At 38.2% G+C, this 23,613-nt stretch overlaps 1 protein-coding gene across 1 annotated transcript in view; it reads left to right on the top strand.

Annotated features, from left to right (window-relative positions):
* The first annotated feature begins 306 nt into the window (after positions 1-306).
* FGF12 (fibroblast growth factor 12) overlaps positions 307-23,613 on the top strand; it is a 608,799-nt gene continuing 585,492 nt past the window's right edge. The window contains exons 1-2 of the mRNA XM_024124304.2: positions 307-394; positions 541-683. Of these exons, the coding sequence (XP_023980072.1) occupies positions 671-683 (13 nt within the window). The 5' untranslated portion in view covers positions 307-394; positions 541-670. The remainder of the gene's footprint in view (positions 395-540; positions 684-23,613) is intronic.

Below are 23,613 nucleotides of genomic sequence, written 5' to 3'. Positions count from 1 at the left end.
CTGCTTCTGAATAAAACCATACCCAGCTCGGAGACCCCAGTTTCCTCCAAGGCTTCAGTAATCCATCCTGGGAAATCGTATTGGATTGATACACAATCCCAATCCAATCCATTTTCTAGCTTGCAAAGGAAAATCCGGTCCGGCCTTTATTTTTAGCAGCGCTCCCTGTGACCGAAAGCTACAGCTCTTCAGCGGGGATAACTGAGGACCGTATTGGGGAGAGAAGCGAAGAAGGGGGGGGGAGCGGGAGGCGGCCGAAAGGGCCGCCCTGCGCATGCGTGCCAGCGCCCATGCAAATCTGCTGTACATCCAGAGAGCAAAGTGGGATGATCTGTCACTACACCTGCAGCACCACGTTCAGAGGACAGCTCCTGCTTGCAGCTTCCAGAACCAGGTAAAAAAAACAAACTGAGCGGGCACCGTGCATGCATATCAATACTAGGTCTCAACCTATCCCCTGAAGAGGCAATCTGCTGCTGCTGCTAAGGGTCCTTTGGTGGCTGATTGCAGCTTCAAGGTTTAAGAAATCCCATCTTTCAGGAAGCCTGAGGGGAAGAAAGGAAGTACGGGCGAAATCATCAGATTGGCTTCCTGGATTTGGGAATCTGAAGCGGGCCCACATCTTCCGGCCAACTTCCATTGAACTTCCCAGCACTCGAAAGGGACCGAAATGGAGAGCAAAGGTATGAGTCTGTTCCCATCTGGGGACTTCCCGCTGCATGTGCGTGTGGCCAGGGCAGCCCTCGGCGAGGAGACTGCAGTGCTTGGGGAGTGAGCATCATACTAGGTCGATAGGAGGAGATGCTATGTCCGTTGCAGCACCAGGGAAGTGTGGCAGGAAGGCGACTTCTTTTTAACTCCCACAGCTTGGAAGACAGTGTTTAATACTCCATCAGTTGCGTAGTGAAGTGTGATTTTTTTTTTCTTTTTAGGTAGGGGGGTGGGAAGAGTCTTTAGATGGTGGGGGAGGCGAGATGTGTTGATAAAGCAGTTTCTTGTCTGTAGAATGGATGGGTTCAAATAAATATATTTCATTTGCTTTAGGATTGCTGACAGGCACGTTTGTATCTGATATCCAATAATGCATTGCTATAGAAAAATTATTTGGATTTCTCCACCCCCACCCCACGAAGATGGTATTTCTGGGTGTGTATGACCACATCCTACTGCATTTTGAAAATATATCAGCCGAGAAATTGGGTCTGTTTGGAACAGTGTGCGTTAGAACTGACCTCTAAGAAGAACAGTGTATCGGAGTACTGCTTGGCTCCAGGCATGATGCATATACTAGTTCTGGATATGTATATATTAATATTCTCCTCATAGCAAATCTGCATAATATACACATACTAACTGGTAAATGAACTGTAAAAATCAACTTCTGTTGGCATATTTAACTCATAAACAAAATGGCTATTAAAATTGTAAGATTGGATAGCCTTTGGGTTTAACTCCATCTATGCAGGTCTCCTCCTCCTCCTCCTCTTTAAAACGCCCACCAGCTTGCAAGAGTCTTGAGTAATGTGGTCATATATCCAGTAGGAATACTGGTTGTATTTAATTGTGGTGAAATCAGAAGAAATGATGTCAACTTTTATGAAACTATATTCATTACCCAGAACTCGAGAAGCTGTATTTGAAACAAGGTTTTATTTTTAAACCAAGAATGTCAGTCATTGTGTTAATGTGCTCAGGATCAGGGAGTGGTGGTGGGTTACCTATTTCTGGGATGATTAATAAAACTGGAGCGTCAAATGATAGTAGGTACCTGTTCAATAAAGTATCTAATTAGAGGAGTTAAGTATTTCAACCTAGGTAAGCATTTTCAGTATGAAAATAACTGAGTCAACATGGATTCAGACAATCTGGCAAATTTTAATTGAGATAATTTTATTCTGATGGTTTGCTGATGGGCATTTCCTTGACTAACAATGATGTACATATATGAGAGATCCCATGTCAATAAATATACATGAGGCATATATTTATTAACTGTATTGTAGAATCCATTTTAAAATGAGAAGCCAAGTCTTAACTCATAGAGGTCTGTAATATTCCAGTTGATTAAGTATTTCTGGAACATGAGATTAAACAAAAGACAGAGTATCATTTTACTAAGAAGCATTTTTTTTTTGTATTTAGAGGACACCTGCTGTTTGATTATTAAACTTGGTTATTTGGCAGAGGTTCTTGGTAACATTTTTGCATCCAATTTATACACTAATTCCTGGCCCATCATAAAAGGAGGATGTATCTCTTAGTAATAATTTTTTATTTCTCCTCGTTTCCCATAAAATATGTTACATGTTATGCAGAGTTCCAGGTGGTTTATATCTCATGCTGGTAACAGTAGCATTCTAGCTGTTCTGCCAGTCTTGGGATTTTGGAAAGGAGAAAGAATCTCAGAAGTTATCTGGGAAGAATCAGGCCAGAAGTTCTGTAGAAATCCAGATAGCAGTGATACAGGTGTGAATCACAGCACTGACCCAAAGGCAATTAATAATTTTGCCCCAAACCAATACTGTGGTCATTTTGCAGAGGTACCATAATTGCTTCAGGCAAAAGACATGGTGAAAGTCCTTATACATGTTAGTTCTCAGACTTCCTTTGCAAAACTGAATTAGCCAGGTACTGATCATATGAAGAATGGCTAATTATTTACACATTGGTCTCACTTTCTGAGTTGATGCAAATGGCACAGCTAAAAATGGTAGCTAACTTGAAATTTTATTATAGAAGAAAAAAATGTGTATTAAGAAGAATGTATCCATATCCCATTTGAATTGGTGCATCTTAAGTACTTATGCTGCCATGTACAAATTTCTTCCCTCAACAGATTCAAATTTAATTCCAGGAAGACATTTTCAAATGTAAGCATATATATTTTTTTCTACTAGAAACTCTTTCAATACTCAAAGTATTATTACATGATTCAGTTGAAAGTTCAAGAGTTCTCCATCCCAGAAAAACAGCTAATGGCCCAATTAATCTTGACTCTTGTTGCCAGCATTTGACAACCTTCACATTACCTCCAGCATTTGAAAACCTTTCTTAGAGCGCTTGTCCAGAGTCTCCAGCAAGTTGAGCATGAGTTATTTACAAATAAGGTCAATTTTTTTTGCATCCTTACTTATTGCTTTGCATCACTTCCTGTTATCAGGGTAAAGAGAGGAAAATAAATCAATTGACCTAGCAATCAATTTACAGTGTAATTTCAGTGATCCTTGTGTACCATGGTAATTAATATTGCCTCAGAGATTTGGGTTGGTGCATAGTCTGAACAGCTTTGACAGAATTTGTGCCTTGCAGTGGTTCACAAACTTTGATGCACATTAGAATCATCTGGCATGCTTTTAGACATCCTCATGCCTGGTCACACCCTTTCTTAGTTACGTCAGAATGTTAGGGTAGGAGAGAGGCATAGGTGTTTTTTTTTTAAGATCTCAGGTGTAACTGTGTTCAGGAATAACTCATTTAGACTCTTGACAATCAAAATGTGGTTTGATTTAGAACTGCAGAACCTTGGATCTTTACTCCAGGCTTACTGTATCAGAATCTGATTTTTAACGAAATCCCCAGGTTATTTGTATGCACATTAGCTTGAGAAGCATTGATTTACAGTGAGGAAAGAACTTTCCCTCTCTCTCTCTCTCTCTTTCTCTTTCTCTCTCTCCCGATCTTCTCTTTTTTTTTTTTCCCCTCTCCTGTAGCACATCTTTTCTTTGTCCAGCTAGGTTCTCAATCTTAGGCTGGTCTATTAGAAACACCTGCAGAGCTTTTGAAGCATAAAGATACTTAGGCCACACCTCTAGACATTCTGATTTAATGGGTTCTGGAGTAGAACCTGGGCATAGGTATTTTTAAAAAGCTCCACAAGTGATGAAAATTGATAGTCAAGGTTAAGCATTGGTCTAGGATCTTGCTACTCAAGGTGTAATCCACAGACAAGCAGTATTAACATCACTTGGAAACTTGTTAGAAATTCAGAATCTCAGGCCCTACTCCAGACATACTGAACCAAATCTGCATTTCAACAGCATCTACTTGTCATTTGTATGCATATTAAAGTTTAAGAAGCACTGGTTTAGACCTTAGGGGACTGATTGTATCTACGAATGAACCACTCTGGGGACCTCAGTGTAGAAGATTTGAAATTAACTAATCAATATGGAAGCTTCTGCATATGTGATCATGTTATAAGTTTTTGGTTGCTTTAGCAAAAAATGGAAATGAAATGCAGAAGAAACTGCTTGCCTCACGGTTATATCAGAAAATGGACTCATTTAAAATACCCTCTCTGTTCTTCCTCCAGCCGTTTAATTTCAACCCCTTGATTATCTTTTTTAAATATAAATTTATTTATTTATGTATTTTTAAATTTTTGGCTGTGTTGGGTGTTTGTTGCTGTGCGTGGGCTTTCTTTAGTTGCGGAGCACAGGCTCTAGGCGCGCAGGCTTCACTAGTTGTGGTGCGTGGGCTCAGTAGTTGTGGCTTGCGGGCTCTAGAGCACAGGCTCAGTAGTTGTGGTGCACGGGCTTAGTTGCTCCGTGGCATATGGGATCTTACCGGGCCAGGGCTTGAACCCGTGTCCCCTGCATTGGCAGGCAGATTCTTAACCACTGCGCTACCAGGGAAGCACCCCCTGATTATCTTTAAATGCTTATTCTGTAGGTTTATTTTGAGCTCCTTAAAATGTCCTGGTATTAACCCATGGTGGTGTGATATTAGACTGCTTAAATTGAGGCCCATCTTAGAGTGAATATAGCATTACCACCTTCTCATGGTCATGTGCCTCTGTTCAGTTCTTTTGAGTTCATTTGCAATCCCCCTTGCTATGTAAGATCTTCCCTGACCTCCCTTACATCTAATTAATATTTACTAGTATACTTTATATGACCTAAAGTCCTTGTTTGTCCCTCACATACTGCATTTCTTACAATCAACATTATAATTTTTGTGTTCTTTATTTAAACAAACATTTATTGAGCATCTGCTATGTTCCCAATGTGCTTAGTTCTGAGAATGTAAAAGAAAACTGAGATGCAGTCTCTGATCTTAAACATCTCACTCTCAAATCTCCATTCATAGATAACTTTTTTGTGGGCATAATATGAATCTCTGATATTCATATAGCTACTCAGGTGCCTGCATCAGATAAAACATTTTCATTTACATAGTAGGGACTCAGATTATATATGTTGAATTGGATAACCTTCATTAGTTAATCATGCCGTGTTCATGCATCCAGGAGATTGTAAATTGGGAGAGGTGAAAGAAGTTTGGCTATTCCAGAACATAGAAGGCAGTAACATGACCTGCTTTCTTTATAGAGAACTACACATCCCAGTGAAGATTCAACTGTGTTCTGAGTTTCACACCAACATTAGAGGCAAGCCAGGGGCATGAACCAACATAGGTAAGGTATAGAGTACTCATTTCTCTGAAATCAGAATGGTTCACCCTGCAGGAGACAAAGGAAATGTCTATGCAGTAACTAGTTTATCAGAGCTGGGAAGTGATTTTTAGAAAAGCTACTTTGTGGTTAAAAAACAAACAACCAAATCTCCGAGACCATTGTAGGATAAGTAAAATATAATACGGTACAAAACATAACAATACACATTGGGCATAGGAGATCACTTCTTATCCCAGCTCTAATGGTGTAACATTGGACAAATCACTTTTCCTGTCTGAGTCTTAAAGATTCTTAAATATCAAAGGGAGTTCATTTCATTTAATTCAAAATATTTAATGAGTTGCCACATTGTTCCAGGCACATTGTTAAATGTAGGGGATGGTGATATGAATAGTGCATTGGGTTGCCCTCCAGGAGCTTACAGTCTGGGGATACATCGACAGGCTCAAGAGCTGCCGATTTCTAACATCATATGTCTCTTCTCCATTCATCTTTCAGAGTTCTAGTAGGCTACCCAGGAGGCTAGAATCTAAAGTCTTAGTGATTAATGACCTCTGCGGAGGCACTTAACATTCCACAACAATAATGCCTACCTTTTGTTCCACTTTTGGTTTCTTTAAACAGAATTTTTGTGTGGGAGAACATTTGAACTCTTGCTAAGTACCTACTCTAAAAGCTGTTCCAACTGACTAGCTACCTGGCTAGTAACCTATTGTCTGAGTCAGGTGGTTGTTATGAGGCTTGGTAGTAATGAGTCTGGAGGTGGCCAGTTAGTTTTCTCCCTCATTCCCTTATCGTTGTCCTTTTATGCCTTTAAGCTTTTGACCCTATTAGGTGTGGTGTTTTGTGCTTACTGAATGACTAATAATTATGTTATACTGGATTTGTTAATATTGGGTTTCCTGATTTGTCACATTCATGAGACACTCTGTATTTTTTTAAAGGGCTTTTAATATATGTCATCGCCCTTAAAACCTTGTGATTAGACATTTTAACTTCATTTTGTAGATAACAAAACAGTGGCTGAGAAAGACGAAGTGACTTAGGCAATCCATCTTCTCTTTATTTCTCTGTAAAATAAGAATTATTGTGCCTACCCCAAGCCCCATACCCCCTATATCATGATTCTGAAATTAAACTCGTACCAATAAACGATTTAGAGTTTAGAATCATAGTCTTTCATTATTATTAGCTGTGTTTGTCTTTTCATTAGGATCTCATCCTAGAGGGGAGAAATTAATCCTTTGCCATTTTTGTAGTTTTAGCAGCAAGCATACTGCATACACACTCAACAAGTTATCTCCTTTGACTTCTGCAAAGGCTTTAATTTACCAAAAGGGATTTCATTTGTTCTTATTCTATGTATTTTTTTTTGCAGTAACTCCTCAAAAACGTGAGTTTATCTCTATGTTGCTCAGATGTAGTTTCAAGGCAGTTATATAACATCTTGTGGGTTTGGGAATGGAGATGCATTGGGTCAAGTATTATACCTTGGTTGGGTTTAAAACATAGACTGCAAAATCTGGCCGCTAACAGGATTTTCAGTCGGGTGCACATCTGAATCACGGGGCACCCCATGGTACGTGGGACTTGGATATTTAAGGAGCACCTCACGTGATTAGGATGTGCACTCTCAATTAGGAATCAGTAGATAAGCTACAGGGTGATTAATATGAAACGTAACAGGTACGTGTGTCCTTTGTCAGAAACACTACCAGACTCCTGCTGCCTGGACCTTGATTTTTATTATTGCCTTAAGAGAGCGAACATGTAGAAGAGAGAAACTAATTCTTGTCCTACAGGCTTGGGTTAGAAAATAGACATGTAGATAGATGGTGTGTGTCTGAGGCCAAGAAGACCCATGACTTCCCCCAATGTCTTCATCCTCATTGGCATCCCTGCATGCAGAATATGGTGGATTTTGTTCCAGGATCAATGTCTGTAGTTCTAATTTTAGTTTGCTATTCTCTCCAGTTACTTTTTGAAACAGTCTCTGTCTCCCTGTCTTTGGGAACGTGGGACTCTCACCCAGGGAGGCCATGGTATTTTGCTGCTGTGATCCAACTGATGGTACATTGGCAGGTATCCCAGGGGACACCTGTTGCCTCTCCACAGAGCTTTTCTTTTTCATTTTTTTAAGCATATACTCTGCCTGGCTTTTTACCTGAAATAAATCCCACCACCAGTGATTCAGAGAGCACAGATAACTGAAAGTGGGCTGTAAACACTGTAGAAAAAAAAAAGGAATGGTAAGCTGCTATTCTGAGGTCAGGGTTTCTTTCTCTACTAATTGTGGACTGGCCGATAGCCTGAGAAGCAGTCCAAAGGGACTAGACTGCAGGAAAAAATCTAGAAGCTTTCAGAGGCCATTCAGAAGGTAACTAAACACATCAAAGATTCCCTTAGCTAGCAGGCAGGAGGAAGCAGCAAGCCAATCTGCCAGTAGCAGTCTCTCTTTCTACCCAGTTCATTCCTACAGATATCGCCCATGTGAAACAATCGGGTTTTTCTCTGTTCCTCAAATACTGATACCAAACATGTGGAGCAAACCTCATCACAAGACAAATTGGAAATTCTTTTTTAACTTTTTGAAAACAAAAAATCTAGATGATTCTGACTTCAAAAAAACAATGTTGAGGTATTTTTGCCCTTAGTCTCATTCACCTACTAAATTGGGTTTAGATGTTCTATGAATTAGAGAATTTCACAAGACTTATTACATGATCATTCTAATTGTTAAAAATCTGGAAAGTTTAAAATTAGATTATTTAAGCAGTTTTCCCAAAGGTACTTCTTTCAAGATATTTTTAACATTTCCAGCACTACTTAAAATTGAATTTGGTTTATTTTTTTTTCTCTTCCGGGATTTAAAAGAGAAATATTTGCTATATGTCAAGAGAAAGGTTGTCATGTAAATCATGCTTTATTTTCAAGCCTACAAATAACTCAAAATGAGATGACATGGACTTTGCATCAGCATAAAAAGCAAACTGATAATCCAAGTATAGCAATACCCTCAATAATACTGAGGTGAGGGAGACAACCAAAGCAATTTTAAAACAAGATGATTGATTGATTTATTTAATAAGAATTATTTATTGAGTGCCTACTATGTGTTAGATTCTCTACAGGTAAGCTTTTTAAACTGGAGTCAACATACTGGTGGGATTATGAGGTTGTATACTAGGGTGATTCGCTGAGGCATGAAAAACATGGTGCATGTTCTGATGAAATAAAACTAATATTAGACTAGATGCTAGAAAACCTGGGTTCTGGTTCTGCTTCTGCTCCCACTATTCAGTGGAGGAACTTTGGGAAAAATCTTTATTCTCCTCTCTGGAGCTCAGTGTCCTAAGCCTTTTTGTAAAAAGAAATATATATAACTCTATTTGCCTATTGATTTCTACTTTCTTATTACGAAGAAACTGCCTTTTCAGCTAGTTTGCATTCTTCCTTTACTTGATCCTTTTTAGACTTGATGTCTGTAGAAAATAAAACAGGGTGGTCCTAATTACCACATTAATTTTTAAGGCTCCCCTGTAAGGTCTGAGCTAGCTTTTTCATGCTGTGAGTTGTGTGACTGAATTTGTTGGGTCTATAACTAGTTTGAGCAATTGGACTGGATTGAGCAATTAACTGGGTTCCATGTGAGAAAGCACTAAGACTGGGTGAAAATGGCTACTTGGCCGGAGTTTGTAGATTGCATGATGGTGACCACATATAGACCTAGGTATGTCTGAACCAGTGGGTGGTTGCAGTGTCCTGGAGGAAAAAACCTTGACTTGGGAGTCTGGAGACTTGGATTTGAATCCTGATTTCTGCCCCAACTCCTTGTGTGAGTTTGAGCTGGTCACTTCCTTTCTCTGTCCATATTTCTTCTTCTGTGAAACAAGGGTGGATCAGAGGCAAGTTTCTTTTCATCTATGGGATTGTAAGAACCAGCATTTGTGAGGTGTTTGTGTAGGGACTACAGTGATTATGTTTTGTTTAAGGATTTATGGTTGGTGCCTTGTTCTCTACTATTTCTTTAGTTAACTCAGTGGCATTTTTGCTCATCAGATTATACATTATGTTTTTGTAATATTTTTTTCCACTCGTCTCATGTGTCTTTACAAATAATATTAGTTTATTTATACATCAGTCGTATGTGAAGTTGATTTGGTGGGTATGGTTTTCTCCTCTCTCCCAACCTTAATCAGCACATATCCCCTAATAAAAACAAAAAAAAAGAATAATGCCAAGGAGTCCAAGTGCTGAGTGTTTTACTCACATTATAGAAAGAGATTTGATTTTGTTTTAGTTCTCAATCATTAGTAACATACTATTTAAAAATAATTGCACTCAGTCCTGCATTGTCTTCAATTTAAAAACCTTTTCTGTCTTCTGATGTTTGATTGGCTACTGATCATTTTGGATAGAAGAAGCCTTTTTTATTTCCAGATAAAAGTTATCAAAAGTCTAAGGGTTTCATGATTAATAAGATGAATTTCTTGATTGTGCAGAGAATAAAATTTAGTGATGGGATGGATTATTTAACAGCCATTAACATGTTTATAAACATGAGTTATAATCAGAAACTTGTGATATGATGGTAATTGTAAAAAACGGTGATGTGGATATATGTACTGATTACAATAATGTGAAATTTGTATGTCTGTGGACAAAGAATAATAGATGGTAGTATGTAAAAAGAGGCAATATTTGGGTAATGATTGGATTGTGAGTGTTTTTTCCTTTTTTAAATCTTTCATCAATATTTCATTACTTTTTTTCTATAAAGTACACTAAGTATTGGGCTTAGTTATAAACGTTTTAAACAGATCTACCTAAACTGAACTAAAGCAAAAATCTTTATGCTTGATGTTTTCACGCTTTATTCATGTGAGACATTGAAAGGACATTTGAGGAGATAACAGTCTTTTGAAATTGTGCTTATATATATTTTTTACTATGTATAGGGCACTGTGCTTTACATATAGTGACTCTAATCCTCATAACAATTCAGTGAGGCAGGCGGTATTGTTATCCCTATTTTAGGGAGTAGAAAACCCCAGCATAGAGACGTTAAGTAATTTGACCAAGTCACATAGCTTGGTACATAGCAGACAAGCTTCAGAGTCTGTGAGCTTAACCACAACTGAACATCTGAGGCATACTTTGCTCTGGTCTGGTACTTCCTTTGCTGAAAACTAGGCCAGCTGTGTACACACACATACGATGTTTACAATTTATTAGCCTTCAGGATGGTGATCTCTGCAGGCTCAGGCTCACCGAAACCCTGGGCCAATCAGAGCCAGACTTGGGGAATCTTGAGGAGTGTTCCTGGCTGCTGTCAATCAGGTGGCTATGAGAGAGCACCCGATGCTCATATGCCTGAGGTGGCTTCCAACCCCAGGGTCTTAAGCATGGGGTTGCATCTTCCTTCTCTCACATCACCTTGAATAGCTGTCCTGCTTACCTGGTAAGCTCAGTGGTGTTGTAGAAAGATTACAAGACTTGAAATCAGACACACAACTGGCAACTTGTTAGACCTTGTGACTTGGGCAAGATATCTCTCTGTGTCTTCGCTTCCTTATTTGTACAATGGCTCTTTCAAGATGAATGAGACAAATAATATATATTATATATTAATGTGTAATAATATATAATAAATATATAATATATAACAAATGTAATAAATATATATTTTATATTTACATGATGAACCAAGTATAAAATCAGTACGCAGTATTAACAGCTGCTGCTGTTGCGATTATCCTCTGACCCTTAGGCTTACTATTAATACTTCCTCTCTTCCTGTGTGGGGCTGGATTCCTGCCTTAAACTTCTCACTATCACGTTAACCCCTTGCACGGAGCCAGATGCAACTTTCAGTATCCTTCAGTCCATCGCATGTGAACATTCCTGATGCAAGATGAGATTCCTACCCGACGCTGATGCTGGCCGCTGCCACCATTCTTACTCTCACGGAACCATACTCTTTTCTTCTCCTGGTATCGCCTGCCCTCCCTACTTTAATACCAGCTGTGATTGGTCTGAAATCCATTCCTTCATACTTTTCTTTAGACTGCTGACCCTTGCTGCTTCGCTAGTTTTTCCTTCATTCTGTCTAGTTCTAGTTCGATCATTTTTTTCCCCTTAGGTTGGAACAAGCAGAATGCCATGCAGCTGTGGTATATGGCTTAAAATGATAGTTTTTAAGACCTACTGGTCTAAGTCGTGCTAAAAAATTAAAGAATAGTGACAAAAATGAAATAAATCCACTAATCTTTTTGATTAGAATTTTACTTATTCCCATTGTCTGGCCTAAGATGAAGTTGAGTTTCCTCAGAAGAGAGAACTTGACTGTTGTGATAGGAATGTTGACATTGTTGCTTAGGTCCAGGTACCATTCCATTGTTCAGGGAAGAATAGTGAGAACCACTTTCTGCCCAGTTGTACCCCTGGTCAGGGGTTTTCAACTCTAAGTATGGATTATAATAACTTGTAGGCTTGTTAAAACATATTTCTCGGTCTCCTATAGTTTCTGACTCAGTGGGTCTAGGGTGGGCCTGAAAGTTTACATTTTCTAACAGGTTCCCAGGGGATGCTGATGCTGCTAGTTAGGGGATCACACTTTGAGAACCCCTGGTGTAAACAATGTAGTCTATGATTCTCTTGTATTTGGGTATTGTATCTAGAAATAAATGTACATTTGGCTGATCATTGATGAATATCAGAATAAGGGATCATGGGGTAGCATTCTCATGACAGAACTCCATAGCTTAAAAGAGTAAATAAGATCACATCTACAAAATCACCCCAGTATTACCCATACCCACACACTGGTTAATTAGTACAAAGATGTTATTAATGGTGTATACAAATAATACATGTTTTCATTTATAAAATGAATACATGTATTTATTTATCTGTGCCAGGCACATTGCTTATCATCAAGATTAGAAATGAAAAGAGACACAGTTTCTGACTTCACAGACTTGGTTTTGAAGATAGACACAAACAGAAGCCTAGGAAGAGCTGACAGCGGGGTATGCATGTGAAAATTTAGATTAAATTTAAAGTTTACTTTTAGTATCATATCTTCTGTGTGGATTACTCTGCCTAGGTGTTATAGACCAGGAACCAATGAATAATACAAGATTTATACCCTCTGCTGTTACACCAGATACAGAACTATAATCTGTGGGAATACAGAGAAGGGAGTTGGCATTTGAGCTTGGTCTTGCAGAAGGGATGGAACTGAAACATTGGAAAAATATTCCAAGCTGATGTAATAGTATGAGCAAAGGTATAGCATCATTAATATACATGTAGCAACTAGGAAAGATTAAGTGATTGGTTAATTCATTAATCTGGCAAATATTTGATAAGCTGGGCACTGTTCTAGGTGCTGAATATAGTAGTGAGAAGACAAAGTCCCTGCCCCCCATGAAGCAGGTAGGGTTAGGGACAGGATACAGTGAATGATGAATCCTGATGATGAAATGAAAGATTAGAAGAAAATTGTGGCGGCCTGTTACAAATTACATAATGTAGATAATGATAACTTACACTTCAAAAATATTAATATCAATTGTCTTTTTTAAAAATTAAATTCCAGGGCTTTTAGAGTATAATTACATTTGCAAAGCTTTAATTATTCCCTAGATTTTCAAGAAAATATCCATCGCACAAAGCAAGGTATACCTGTAAGCACAGTTCCACGGCCAGAGGAAATGCTGTGATCCAGTATTGCACTCTGTGACTTTTGCCAACCTCTGCTGCTGACACACTTCCCTTGCTTAATGAAACAGTGAGTTTCATTTCTATTCACCTTTGGCTCTCAATCCCCTGAAATTTTTGCATTGAAACTTACAGATTGGTGTTTTAGGGGGAAGATCCAAAAAATATTTTTGAAATGTGTCAGGCTCAAAAATTGCTCTTCAGTGATCTATAAATTATTATCAACTCTCAGAATTACAGTAACAGGACAAACACTATACAGGTACTAAAATGCATGCATTTTGTAACTATGCTATATGAAGTTCTTCAAATTCTCCTTAAGTATATGAAGATTCATGTAAGATATATGTTCTTTTTCAACCTACCATCACTCTTTCAGTGGTGTATTTTAATATTTTGGCTGTCTTTCTTTAGAGAAGATGAAGAAATTAGAGCAGTTTTTAACCCAATTCTGGTTTTGATTTTTGTCTGTCTACTTCCTAGCAGAAGATATTGGGCAAGGTTCCTAATCTTCCTAACTCTAGATTTTCTCACTTACATGATAGAGATAATAATAGTATTTATTCTTAGAGTTGTTTTGAGGATTAAATGAGGTAGTATATAGTATATGAAAGTGTTTGCCACACTGCCTGGCAAATAGTAAGCACTCAACAAAATGTAGCTATCATTAAGTATGTCAAAACTGCCTCATTATAACTTGGGGTACAAAATCATAGCCATGGCTTTTGCTGAGTCTGATGGATTCAGTTTGCTTAAAGGTTTAAATGAATTCCAAGCATAATACTTCCAGTCTGAGCCTTTAGTTGTAACTCAACATAGAGCTGTTTTGGATCAAAGTCTTAAAACAGTTTCAGGAAGATACTTCCTGCCAAACTGGACAGCCGTAATCAGTGGTTGAAATCTAGAATACCACCTTGTATAGAGAAGGTCTCAGCCTGGCTGGTGAAAGGTTTATGAACAAGATTTTGAAAATGAAGGTCAGCAGATGATTTTCATCAAATAACCATAAGGAGCAGTTAGACAGATGGCAAGGACAGCCTTGTCTTTTCTCTGAGCAACCTCTTTTGATCTCTATTCTCCATTGAATCATGCAGGTCTTAGTAAAGGTGTGAGGGTGCTGGGGAACACAATGCAGCCTCTGATGCTACTCATTGCTTCAGAAATGCTTGTAGAGCAAGAGAGGTGTAATGATGATCCCTCATGAATAACATTTGAGGTGGTGTCTTCCTTTTCTTTTTTGTACACTTGCCATTTTTGTCAGTTATGGAAAGTGTATTATCAAAGATAGCACTTCCTTGTCCCCTCCCTCAAATTTTTTTCTCTCCAGAGACATCACTCGCAATTCTTTTTGCTATTTACCTCTGTGTTGTAAATGACATTCTTTTCTTACCTCCTCTCAATTTCTCAGCTCTATTTTTGATGTCCCATTGTAGAAATGAAGTTTTCATCTCTCTCTCATCATCACTCTCACAACAGGCATTCCTCCTATCCTGCCATCTTCCCAGGGCTGTTACATTATTGTTTTGGTTAGCTCAGTATTTATTAGTTACACTTTTATGACTATGTAAATGCTTTTCATGACTGTGATTACTCTTCCTTTCTCTTATGATTTTGTTTTTTTCTGTGGTTGATAGTTGTCTTGTTTTTTGTTTGTTCAGCTTTCTATACATACTTTTCACTATTTAACTCCAAGCCTCTGCCAGTGTTCTGAATCTCAGCTCCAGCCATTCTGATGCACAGATATCTTATCAAGTTCATCTTCTTGAAGTAATCTCTCTTGGAACCTTCTGACTTGGTTCTATATGTGCGCTTTTCCTTTTATGCCCTATGCACTGGTTTGATCCTGGAATCTCCCTTTCCATCACCCTGGAAAATCTCTGCAGGTCTCTTTGCTTGGTTCTCTTGTTTTCTTGTATCCTCTGTATTCTTCTGTCTAAATTCACTTGCTTATTTTGGTAGAATCAATTTTCCAGCAGCTTCCTGAAAAAAAGGATACACAGTTAAATTTTCTGGACCTTTGCATATCTGAAAATATATTCCTTCTTTCCTCATATTTGGACAATAACTTGGCTAGGTATAGAATTCTAGGTTGAAAATAATTTTCCTTCAGAATTTAAATGGCACCACTATAATGTCTTCTCCCTTTACTTTTGTTGTTCTTGTCTGATGACATTCTGATTCATCATTTTTTGACTATGACTTATTTTTTTCTCTATGAAAAACTCTTTTATCCCAGAGTTCTGAAAATTTATGAAGATTTGCCTTCTTATGGTTTTATTTTCACCCATTATACTGGGTACTTAGTTGGCTTCTTTAATGTGGAAACTTACATTCTTTGCATCTAGAAAATTTTCCTGAATTTTTTTTTTTGATTTCCTATTCTCTGTTTCTTTTTTGTTGTTACTGTTATTTGGCTCCAGCTTTTTTGAAATCTTGTTACTCAGATATTGATATCTTGAAATTTTTTTTTAATAGATTTTTTGACATGGACCATTTTTATAGTCTTCATTGAATTTGTTACAATATTGCTTCTGTTTTATGTTTTGGTAGATATTGATATCTTGAAATTTTTTTTAATAGATTTTTTGACATGGACCATTTTTAAAGTCTTCATTGAATTTGTTACAATATTGCTTCTGTTTTATGTTTTGGTTTTTTGGCCCCGAGGCATATGGGATCTTAGCTCCCTGACCAGGGATCGAACCCGCATCCCCTGAATCGGAAGGTGAAGTCTTAACCACTGGACTGCCAGGGGAGTCCCTGATATCCTGAATTTTAAAACATTTTTATTATTAATATGTTTTATTTCCTGTTTTCACCTCCTTTACATATTTTCACCTGTTTTCTTGGTGATAGGCTCATTTTTATCTTCTATTTTTTCTGTTAGGTTTTATTTTTAATTTCTGATATCAGACTTTTAGTTTTCAAGATTCTTGTTTTCTTTGAATGTTTGATTTTATATTATACTGCCTTGTTTCACTGAGGCAATATTTCTAATACCTTGTTAGGAATATTAATAATATAGCTTTTAGAAGTTTTCATCTCCTTCCATAGCCTTTCTTTCCAGTTAGCTTTCATTTAATTACTTGTTTTGATTTCTGTCTTTCATGTTAGAGACTTTGTACAGATGTTTTTATATTTGTTGCCTGTTCATGTTTAAGAGCAGGCTAAAGAGGTGACTGGAGGCTCTGTACACGTGGGTGGGGCTTATTGATAATGATCTTAGTTATAGGGTCACCTTCATGGGCTTTTCACTGTGGAACTCCTGATATCAGTATCTTTAGGTCTTGCTTCTTATTGTTTATAAGTTCCTCAGAGAAGACTCTTTCTCCTGCCTGTATGATAAAGACATGGCTGCCAGGATTCTGTGGGTCTCAGCGATCAGCATGTAAATTCACTTAATCTCTTAGTTTTCAATGTGGTACTTACTCGGCCCACTGTACAGAGAGCCTCTCTTCTGTCCTCTACAAAGAACACATCTGCAGTCTTCTGCTGAGATTGGGGAGGGCAGTTGTGTAGATGTTCAACGTTTAGGAGAGGGTTTGAGGTTATAATACCTTCTTAAGAACAAACTGTCCACCAGTTCTGTGTATTTTATCCTTTTCCCCTTCACCCTACTTCTAGACAAGCTTGGTGCTACCGCTGTCTCAACTTTTGAAGATTCTTCAGTCCAAATTAGATTGCTTATTGTCTTTCCCCACTACTGACTTAGAATTGAGTTTTCTCAGGTCTGCTAAATCCTTTATATCTTCACCAGCTGGCTTCCTATTTCTAAAATTTGACAGTTGTTGTCTTCTCTCCCTTTTGCTGCATCTTTATAGATTTATCACACATACATACACCTTTATTATACTTTTAATAGTGTTTCAGGTAGGAATGAAAGTAAAAGCCTGTGTTCAACTTTCCCATCTTTACTTAGAAGTCTTTACTTTCAAAAGATACTGAATAATCTTGTGGAAAGATAATCTCAGCTCAGAGGTCCTGGAGATAGCATTTTTCAGCAGTGTCCTGGCTGGTTTCCTCTGTTTATCCAGCATAGTTAGGGTGTCAGACATCAGGGTCATTAAAGTAGCCTTCCCATGAGGAAACACCATGTAAATACCTTAAAAGAGTTACAGGGTTAAGAAAACTACCAAGATCATGTCCAGACAATTTATTTTTTTATTTTTTTATTTTGCGGTACGCGGGCCTGTCACCGCTGCGGCCTCTCCTGTTGCAGAGCACAGGCTCCGGACGCGCAGGCTCAGCGGCCATGGCTCACAGGCCCAGCCGCTCCGCGGCATATGGGATCTTCCCTGACCGGGGCACAAACCCGTGTCCCCTGCATCAGCAGGCGGACTCTCAACCACTGCGCCACCAGGGAAGCCCCCAGACAATTTTTTTAAATTGCCCTGAGATACTAATTTATTCGTTATTCCACTACCTGGGCATCCATTGGACACTTACCTTGAGTCATGCATTGTTGGGCATTGGCAAAACATTGAACAAGACACAGTTCTGACTTCATGAACCTTCCACGCTAGCGTGGAAGACAGACAGCACTGCTTAAGATGCAATATGGTAAATGCCATAATGGAGATATTAACAAGTGCTAGAGGCTCTATGGGATGGGAGTTATTAAGTCTGCCTTCAAATTCATGATGGGAAATGTGTCTTAGCTCTCACAGTTCAAGTAATAATTTCCCAGAAAAATCACCTTGCCAATTCATAACTGGCAAAGTTACTAGCTTTCGAGCGCTGTGATAGCATCTTTATGGTCAGAAGATATTTTAGAAGTCATTTTTATGTTCGTCATTTTACCTGGAAAAACAGGCCCAGGGAAAAAGGGGCTCAATCCTGGTAAAGTAAAGAATGAAAACCAGTTTCTTGAATCCCATATTATTTTCTATCTATTAAATCATATTAAGTCCCCACCCTAAAGCCCACTTATCTATAAATATGATTAAAAATTTTAATTAGTGGCTCTGAGTCTCAGAGATCTGGAAGTACCAGTTTTGAACCCCCTGAGGATTTCTTTAAAGACAGTAATTCAAATGAAAGAGCTTTGCTTTGGACATAGGTACAGGACTTGAAACTTATGCAATGTCAGAAAGAGAAAATGGCTTAGAGTTCTCATTACTTATTTTGAAAGCAGGGCCAGTTCTTAAACTGGAAGAATAGGACTCTCTTTATTTGCACAGGTTAATTTTGATTGAATTTCAATTCACCCAGCAGATTCAGGGGAGAGCTTCCCAAATGCAGCTTTGGTTTTACTATTTTACAATATATTTTTGAGATTTTCCCATGTTTGCATTGTCTTGAAAACACACAACAGATGTACAAACATAGAATTTAAACATTTTGGAGAGGCAGAGAATGTTGTCTTCAGTGAACATTTAAGAATGTAATGTGTTCTGTTAAATTTATGGTTTCATGACTTAATAAACTATTAGCAAATGGTATATTATGGGGAAGCTAGGAACTATAAATAACATTGTTCAATAGTCAGTTCTTCATCAGTAATAAAATACTAGCAATAATTACATTATTCGTTAAAAGCAAAACACAACTTGAGATCTCATAATATCTTCCCCAAGTACATTAACTTTTTATATCCACAAATAATGAGATTATAATTTTCTTACTAAAGATTTTCTTGGTCCTTCTCTGGTAGAAAAGTCTTTCTGTCCTCAGGCCCTTTGAACCCTCCTGCCATGTTGATTTCTTTCTTCACTATAGTACAAGGGTCCCCAGTCCCCCGGGCTGTGGACCGGTATGGCTCTGTGGCGTGTTAGGAACTGGGCCGCACAGCAGGAGGTGAGCGTGTTAAGGAACCGGGCCGCACAGCAGGAGGTGAGCGTGTTAGGAACCGGGCCGCACAGCAGGAGGTGAGCGGTAGGCAAGCGAAGTTTCCTCTGCTGCTCCCCATTGCTCCCCATCGCTCGCATTACCGTCTAAACCATCCTGTCCCCAACCGCCCACCCCCCGCCCCCGTCCATGGAAAAATTGTCTTCCGTGAAACTGGTCCCTGCTACCAAAAGGTTGGGGACCGCTGCTATAGTATACATGGTTCCTTGGTTGCATGTCAGGCTTGTCTTCTAGGCTATGAGCATCATGAAGGCAAAGACTATGTCTTCTTTGTAATCCCAGTAACTTGGTCATATTAAGGTCATTTCAATTAACAAAAGAAACTTAATTGAGTGAATAAAATATAAGGTACTTGATGTATAATAATATTTACTTGTTTGGTTTTCGTAGCACTTTTCATTATATCCTTGGGTATAAAGTAGCTAAAGACTCGGGGTTGACACACATGTAGTACACAGCCTCCACTTATCTTTCCTTCTTGTTTAAACAGCACTCAGATCTCACCCTGAGCTCAAATATAGCTCTCTAAATAATGGATCGTGGGGCTTCCCTGGTGGCGCAGTGGTTGAGAGTCCGCCTGCCGATGCAGGGGACATGGGTTCGTGCCCCGGTCCGGGAAGATCCCACATGCTGCGGAGCGGCTGGGCCCGTAAGCCATGGCCACTGAGCCTGCGCGTCTGGAGCCTGTGCCCCGCAGCGGGAAAGGCCACAGCGGTGAGAGGCCCGCGTACCGCAAAAAACAAAACAAAAAAAATAATGGATTGTATTCACTGTGACTTAACTTCTTGTTGCCCATGGAAGAGAACTATTGATCTTCCTCCCTATGAAATCTGGCTAGGCGTGAAAACTTCCTCCTCCTCCTCCTTGTTAGGAGCAATTTCTCTCCTGTTTCTGAAAATGAGAAACAAAACCGTCTCTTCTGTGTTGTTCTCATCCTGTCCCATGGGGAGTGGTATGATCCTTCATCATCATCTGTGCATGTGCCTTGTCCCCAGTCTCCTGGTCCTCTTTCCTCCCATCAGAGACTGGCTGCTCTACTCCCCGTCCGCTCGTGAAGACTGCTCTGCACGCCTCACATCCTTATTCTTGTCTTTAGATACATCTCTTGACCCTAGCGACTCTGGGGAACAGACTGTACTGCTCAGGACCTTTGGTGAGTGTCAACAAAAAGACTGCTGTATCAGTGCAAAAGGGTGGCATTTCCAGAGTCACGACTGTCATAACTTTTCAAGAAACCCTGGGATTTCTACATTTTAGGGTTGGGAGATAGAGGTGTTTTAGTTCCTTCAGCTCAAAAGTGGGGGCTGAAATAAGTAGATAATGAAGACCTTTCTTGTCGTTGATGTCTAAATCAATTTGCTGGACCTGCATTTCGGTGGCTGTCCTGCTTTTTTTCTCAGTTCGTCTATCACTTTTGCATAGTTTATGCATCTGGTTAAAGTTCTTTCAAAATCAGCCTTTCTACTTATAAATAAACCCTTCAGAAAGTTACTGGGGCAGTCCCCTTAGAATCTTGGCTTAATAGGATGCAAATGAGGGTTATGGTGGAAGAATTTTTTTCTTTGTATCTCTGAAAGAGAGGTTGCTGTGGATTTATGTACACAGACTTAAATTCATAGTGAGAAAGTCTGGGTTCAAATTTGGCTCTGTGACCTTGGATATATCACTTTACCTTTCTAGGCCTTAGTTTATTGTAAATGGAGGTAAATTGTCTGCTGTCTGGGGTTTTGGGAAGGAATCAAGGAGAGAGAGTATATGGAAAGTGCTTTGTAAACTATATGGTACTATATAAAAGCAAGTTGTTATTAATAGAGGTCTGACTATTCCCAATTGTTTCTGCTTGATCAGTTAGTTCTGGATGAATAAATCGGAGAGGACAGGCAGGAAGGAAACAGCACTGGGCTAGGAGTCGGGTGATCTGGAGTCTATCCTGGTGCTGCTCAGCACTCACTCACTGACTTGATGTGACCTTGGCAAAGTCACTTTACCTCCTGTGCTTCTGTTGCGTCATTGGTAATATGAGGTGGGCTAAAGAAATGATGATATAGAGATTCTCTTGCACTTAAAAAAATATCTAATGTTTTATGAGTCTAGCTGACAAGAGATTATTATTTATTTAAGGGTGTCATTATGCTTAGATTACTGAATCAGAAGTCTTAACCAATTATGTGCCCAAATAATATATATATATATTTTCTTTTGATTTTATGTTTCATTTTTTTGATTTTATGTTTTATTTTTTTTCTTGATGGAAGTTTATGTTCTTCATATGAAAGTTTAAAGTTACAGGGAAAATTGCAGCATACACTTAAAGACAATCACTCCTAATATTGCTTCCGAATTCCTTCACATCCATGTAGCTTTGATTTCTTATAACGTGCATTTTTTCATTAACATTAGTCCAATCATACTTTATATATTTGATTTAAAAAATTTTATTTTTATACAATTTTTAAAGGTTACCTTCCATGTACAGTTATTAAAAAATATTGGCTATATTCCTCATGTTATACAGTACATCCTTGATCCTAGTTTGTACCTCCCACTCCCCCACTCCTGATACTGCCCCTCCCCCAAATAATACATTTTGAATACATGATTTTAAGGAATTATTTTAAAGAAGATGCCAAGGCTTAATCCTTTAAACACTGAAAAGGAACTAATGGACTCTGCTATCCACTGAATTTTTCTGTTTTCTCTGGGAGGAATGTGTATATTTAAAAAGGAGGCTAAGTACTAACAACAGATGAAATTCTATATAAGAAATTATGGCTATGACACCTAAAGCACATTTAATAATATATTCTCTAGTAACTTTAATTCTTTATTTCGTCAAAAAATTATTGAGTATTTGTTACAAATCTCACACTATGCTAAGCCCTATAGATGCTCAAGTGAGTAAGATAATTCCTATTAGAAGGGATGGTTGATCTAGAGTAGAAAAGAGCATGGATTAAAAATTTATAAGAGAGGTGAAACAAAGTTCCAATAGTACAGGATAAGGAGAGATTAATTTTGCTGAGGAGATGGAAGGAAGGAGGTAAAAAATATAGCATCTTTAAAATGCTTTATAGATTGTAAATGTTTTCCCATATACTATCCTGTTTAAATATAGCACGGACTCTGACAGGTATAGAGCAAGATACTGTCTTTTGGAAATCAGTTTGAAATCCCTGAAACCCCTGAGGCGCAAGCAATGTAGAGAAAATATCAATAAGACATACTGTTATTTTAAAAACTAAGGTGGGTGCCTATAATCAACTCGAAAAATTCTGAGAGTTTTGCCCAAGGTGACGTGGACTATTTTTTATATTTGAGCCAGCATATCATCCTATTAACTGTCCCTTTTTTAAATGAGAAGGCTATAAGAAATGCCCCAACTTACATAATGCGTTTAATTCCATGTATATTTTTAAGGTGAATTTATCTAATACTTATAGCACATTGGTTTATGATCACAAAGCTAGAAGAAACCTCAATTCAGTTACCTAACTTGTTAGATAATGAATACAATATGCCCTTTTTCCACACACAAAAAAGTTACTTTCACAGAAGAAGTGTCCTGCCCAAGTACAAAATCAGGACTATAATCGTGGTCTCCTGGACCAGGTTTTCGCCACCACATCACAACCCAGAGTCATTTTAAAGATTGCAGCAAGTATACCTTCATTTGATATTAAAGATTCCTAAAGCGGCCTCCATCTCCTTTTTGCCGTTCACACAGTATTTTTCCATGAATGTCTTCTAAAATAATAAATGCTGTATCCAGAATTGTTAGAACTGTGCAATGCTGATATTCGAAGAAACGTGACTCTTTTGTGACACTAAATGCTTTTAATAATGTATCTACTTGAATATGGTAAGTGACTTCCACTCATAAAACAAGGAAATACGGTGCTGAGAAGTCATTGCTTCATCGCTGCCTCATTTTCAGTGACAAATCTTCTGAAAGAGGAAATGTATCTTTTTATTATGATGCTACAGGGCTTTATTTAGGTTTGTTTCATTGCAAAATAAAATTCTAATTTTATTTTATCTGAGCACATTAAATATAGCAAATCTTAAATTTCAGTAACTGTGGCTACAGTTTATTTAAAGACACATAATTTTCTGGGTATGTGAATGTGATCTTTGGTTATAGTCTATATTATTTAGATGTTTTTAAAGCTTTGTGTCCATTTTCAGACTCTGCAGTTTAGAAGAACCTAGTAAAAATAGAGTATGCCTGTAAAATGAGCACTTTAATGATAGGTTAAGGAATTAAAGTTGCTTAACCTGAAGAAGGGAGAGCTCAGGAAATGAGCTAATTACCACCCTCAGGCTTCTAAGTGATTTTATGAGGAGCACTGTAGTTTCCCCTTCCAGCCCAGAGAGGTTTTGGTCTTTGTTAGTGGTGACAGAGCATAGCAAGAATTGAGCAAGGAGGGACTCATGCTGAGTCTTAGTTCACCTTTTAAGACATATGTATAACTGATTCACTTTGTTGTAAAGCAGAAACTAACACACCATTGTAAAGCAATTATACTCCAATGAAGATTTTTAAAGAAAAAAAAAAGAATAGATGACCATGGGTTTTTAAATGATCTCTTCTTGTTCTGAATAAAATGATCTCACAAGTTATTTTT

This window comes from Physeter macrocephalus, chromosome 1, assembly GCF_002837175.3.
Source record: "Physeter macrocephalus isolate SW-GA chromosome 1, ASM283717v5, whole genome shotgun sequence".
NCBI classification, from domain to species: domain Eukaryota; kingdom Metazoa; phylum Chordata; class Mammalia; order Artiodactyla; family Physeteridae; genus Physeter; species Physeter macrocephalus.
The sequence above is the reverse complement of the archived record's forward strand: the minus strand, read 5'-3'. Positions and strand labels throughout refer to the sequence as shown.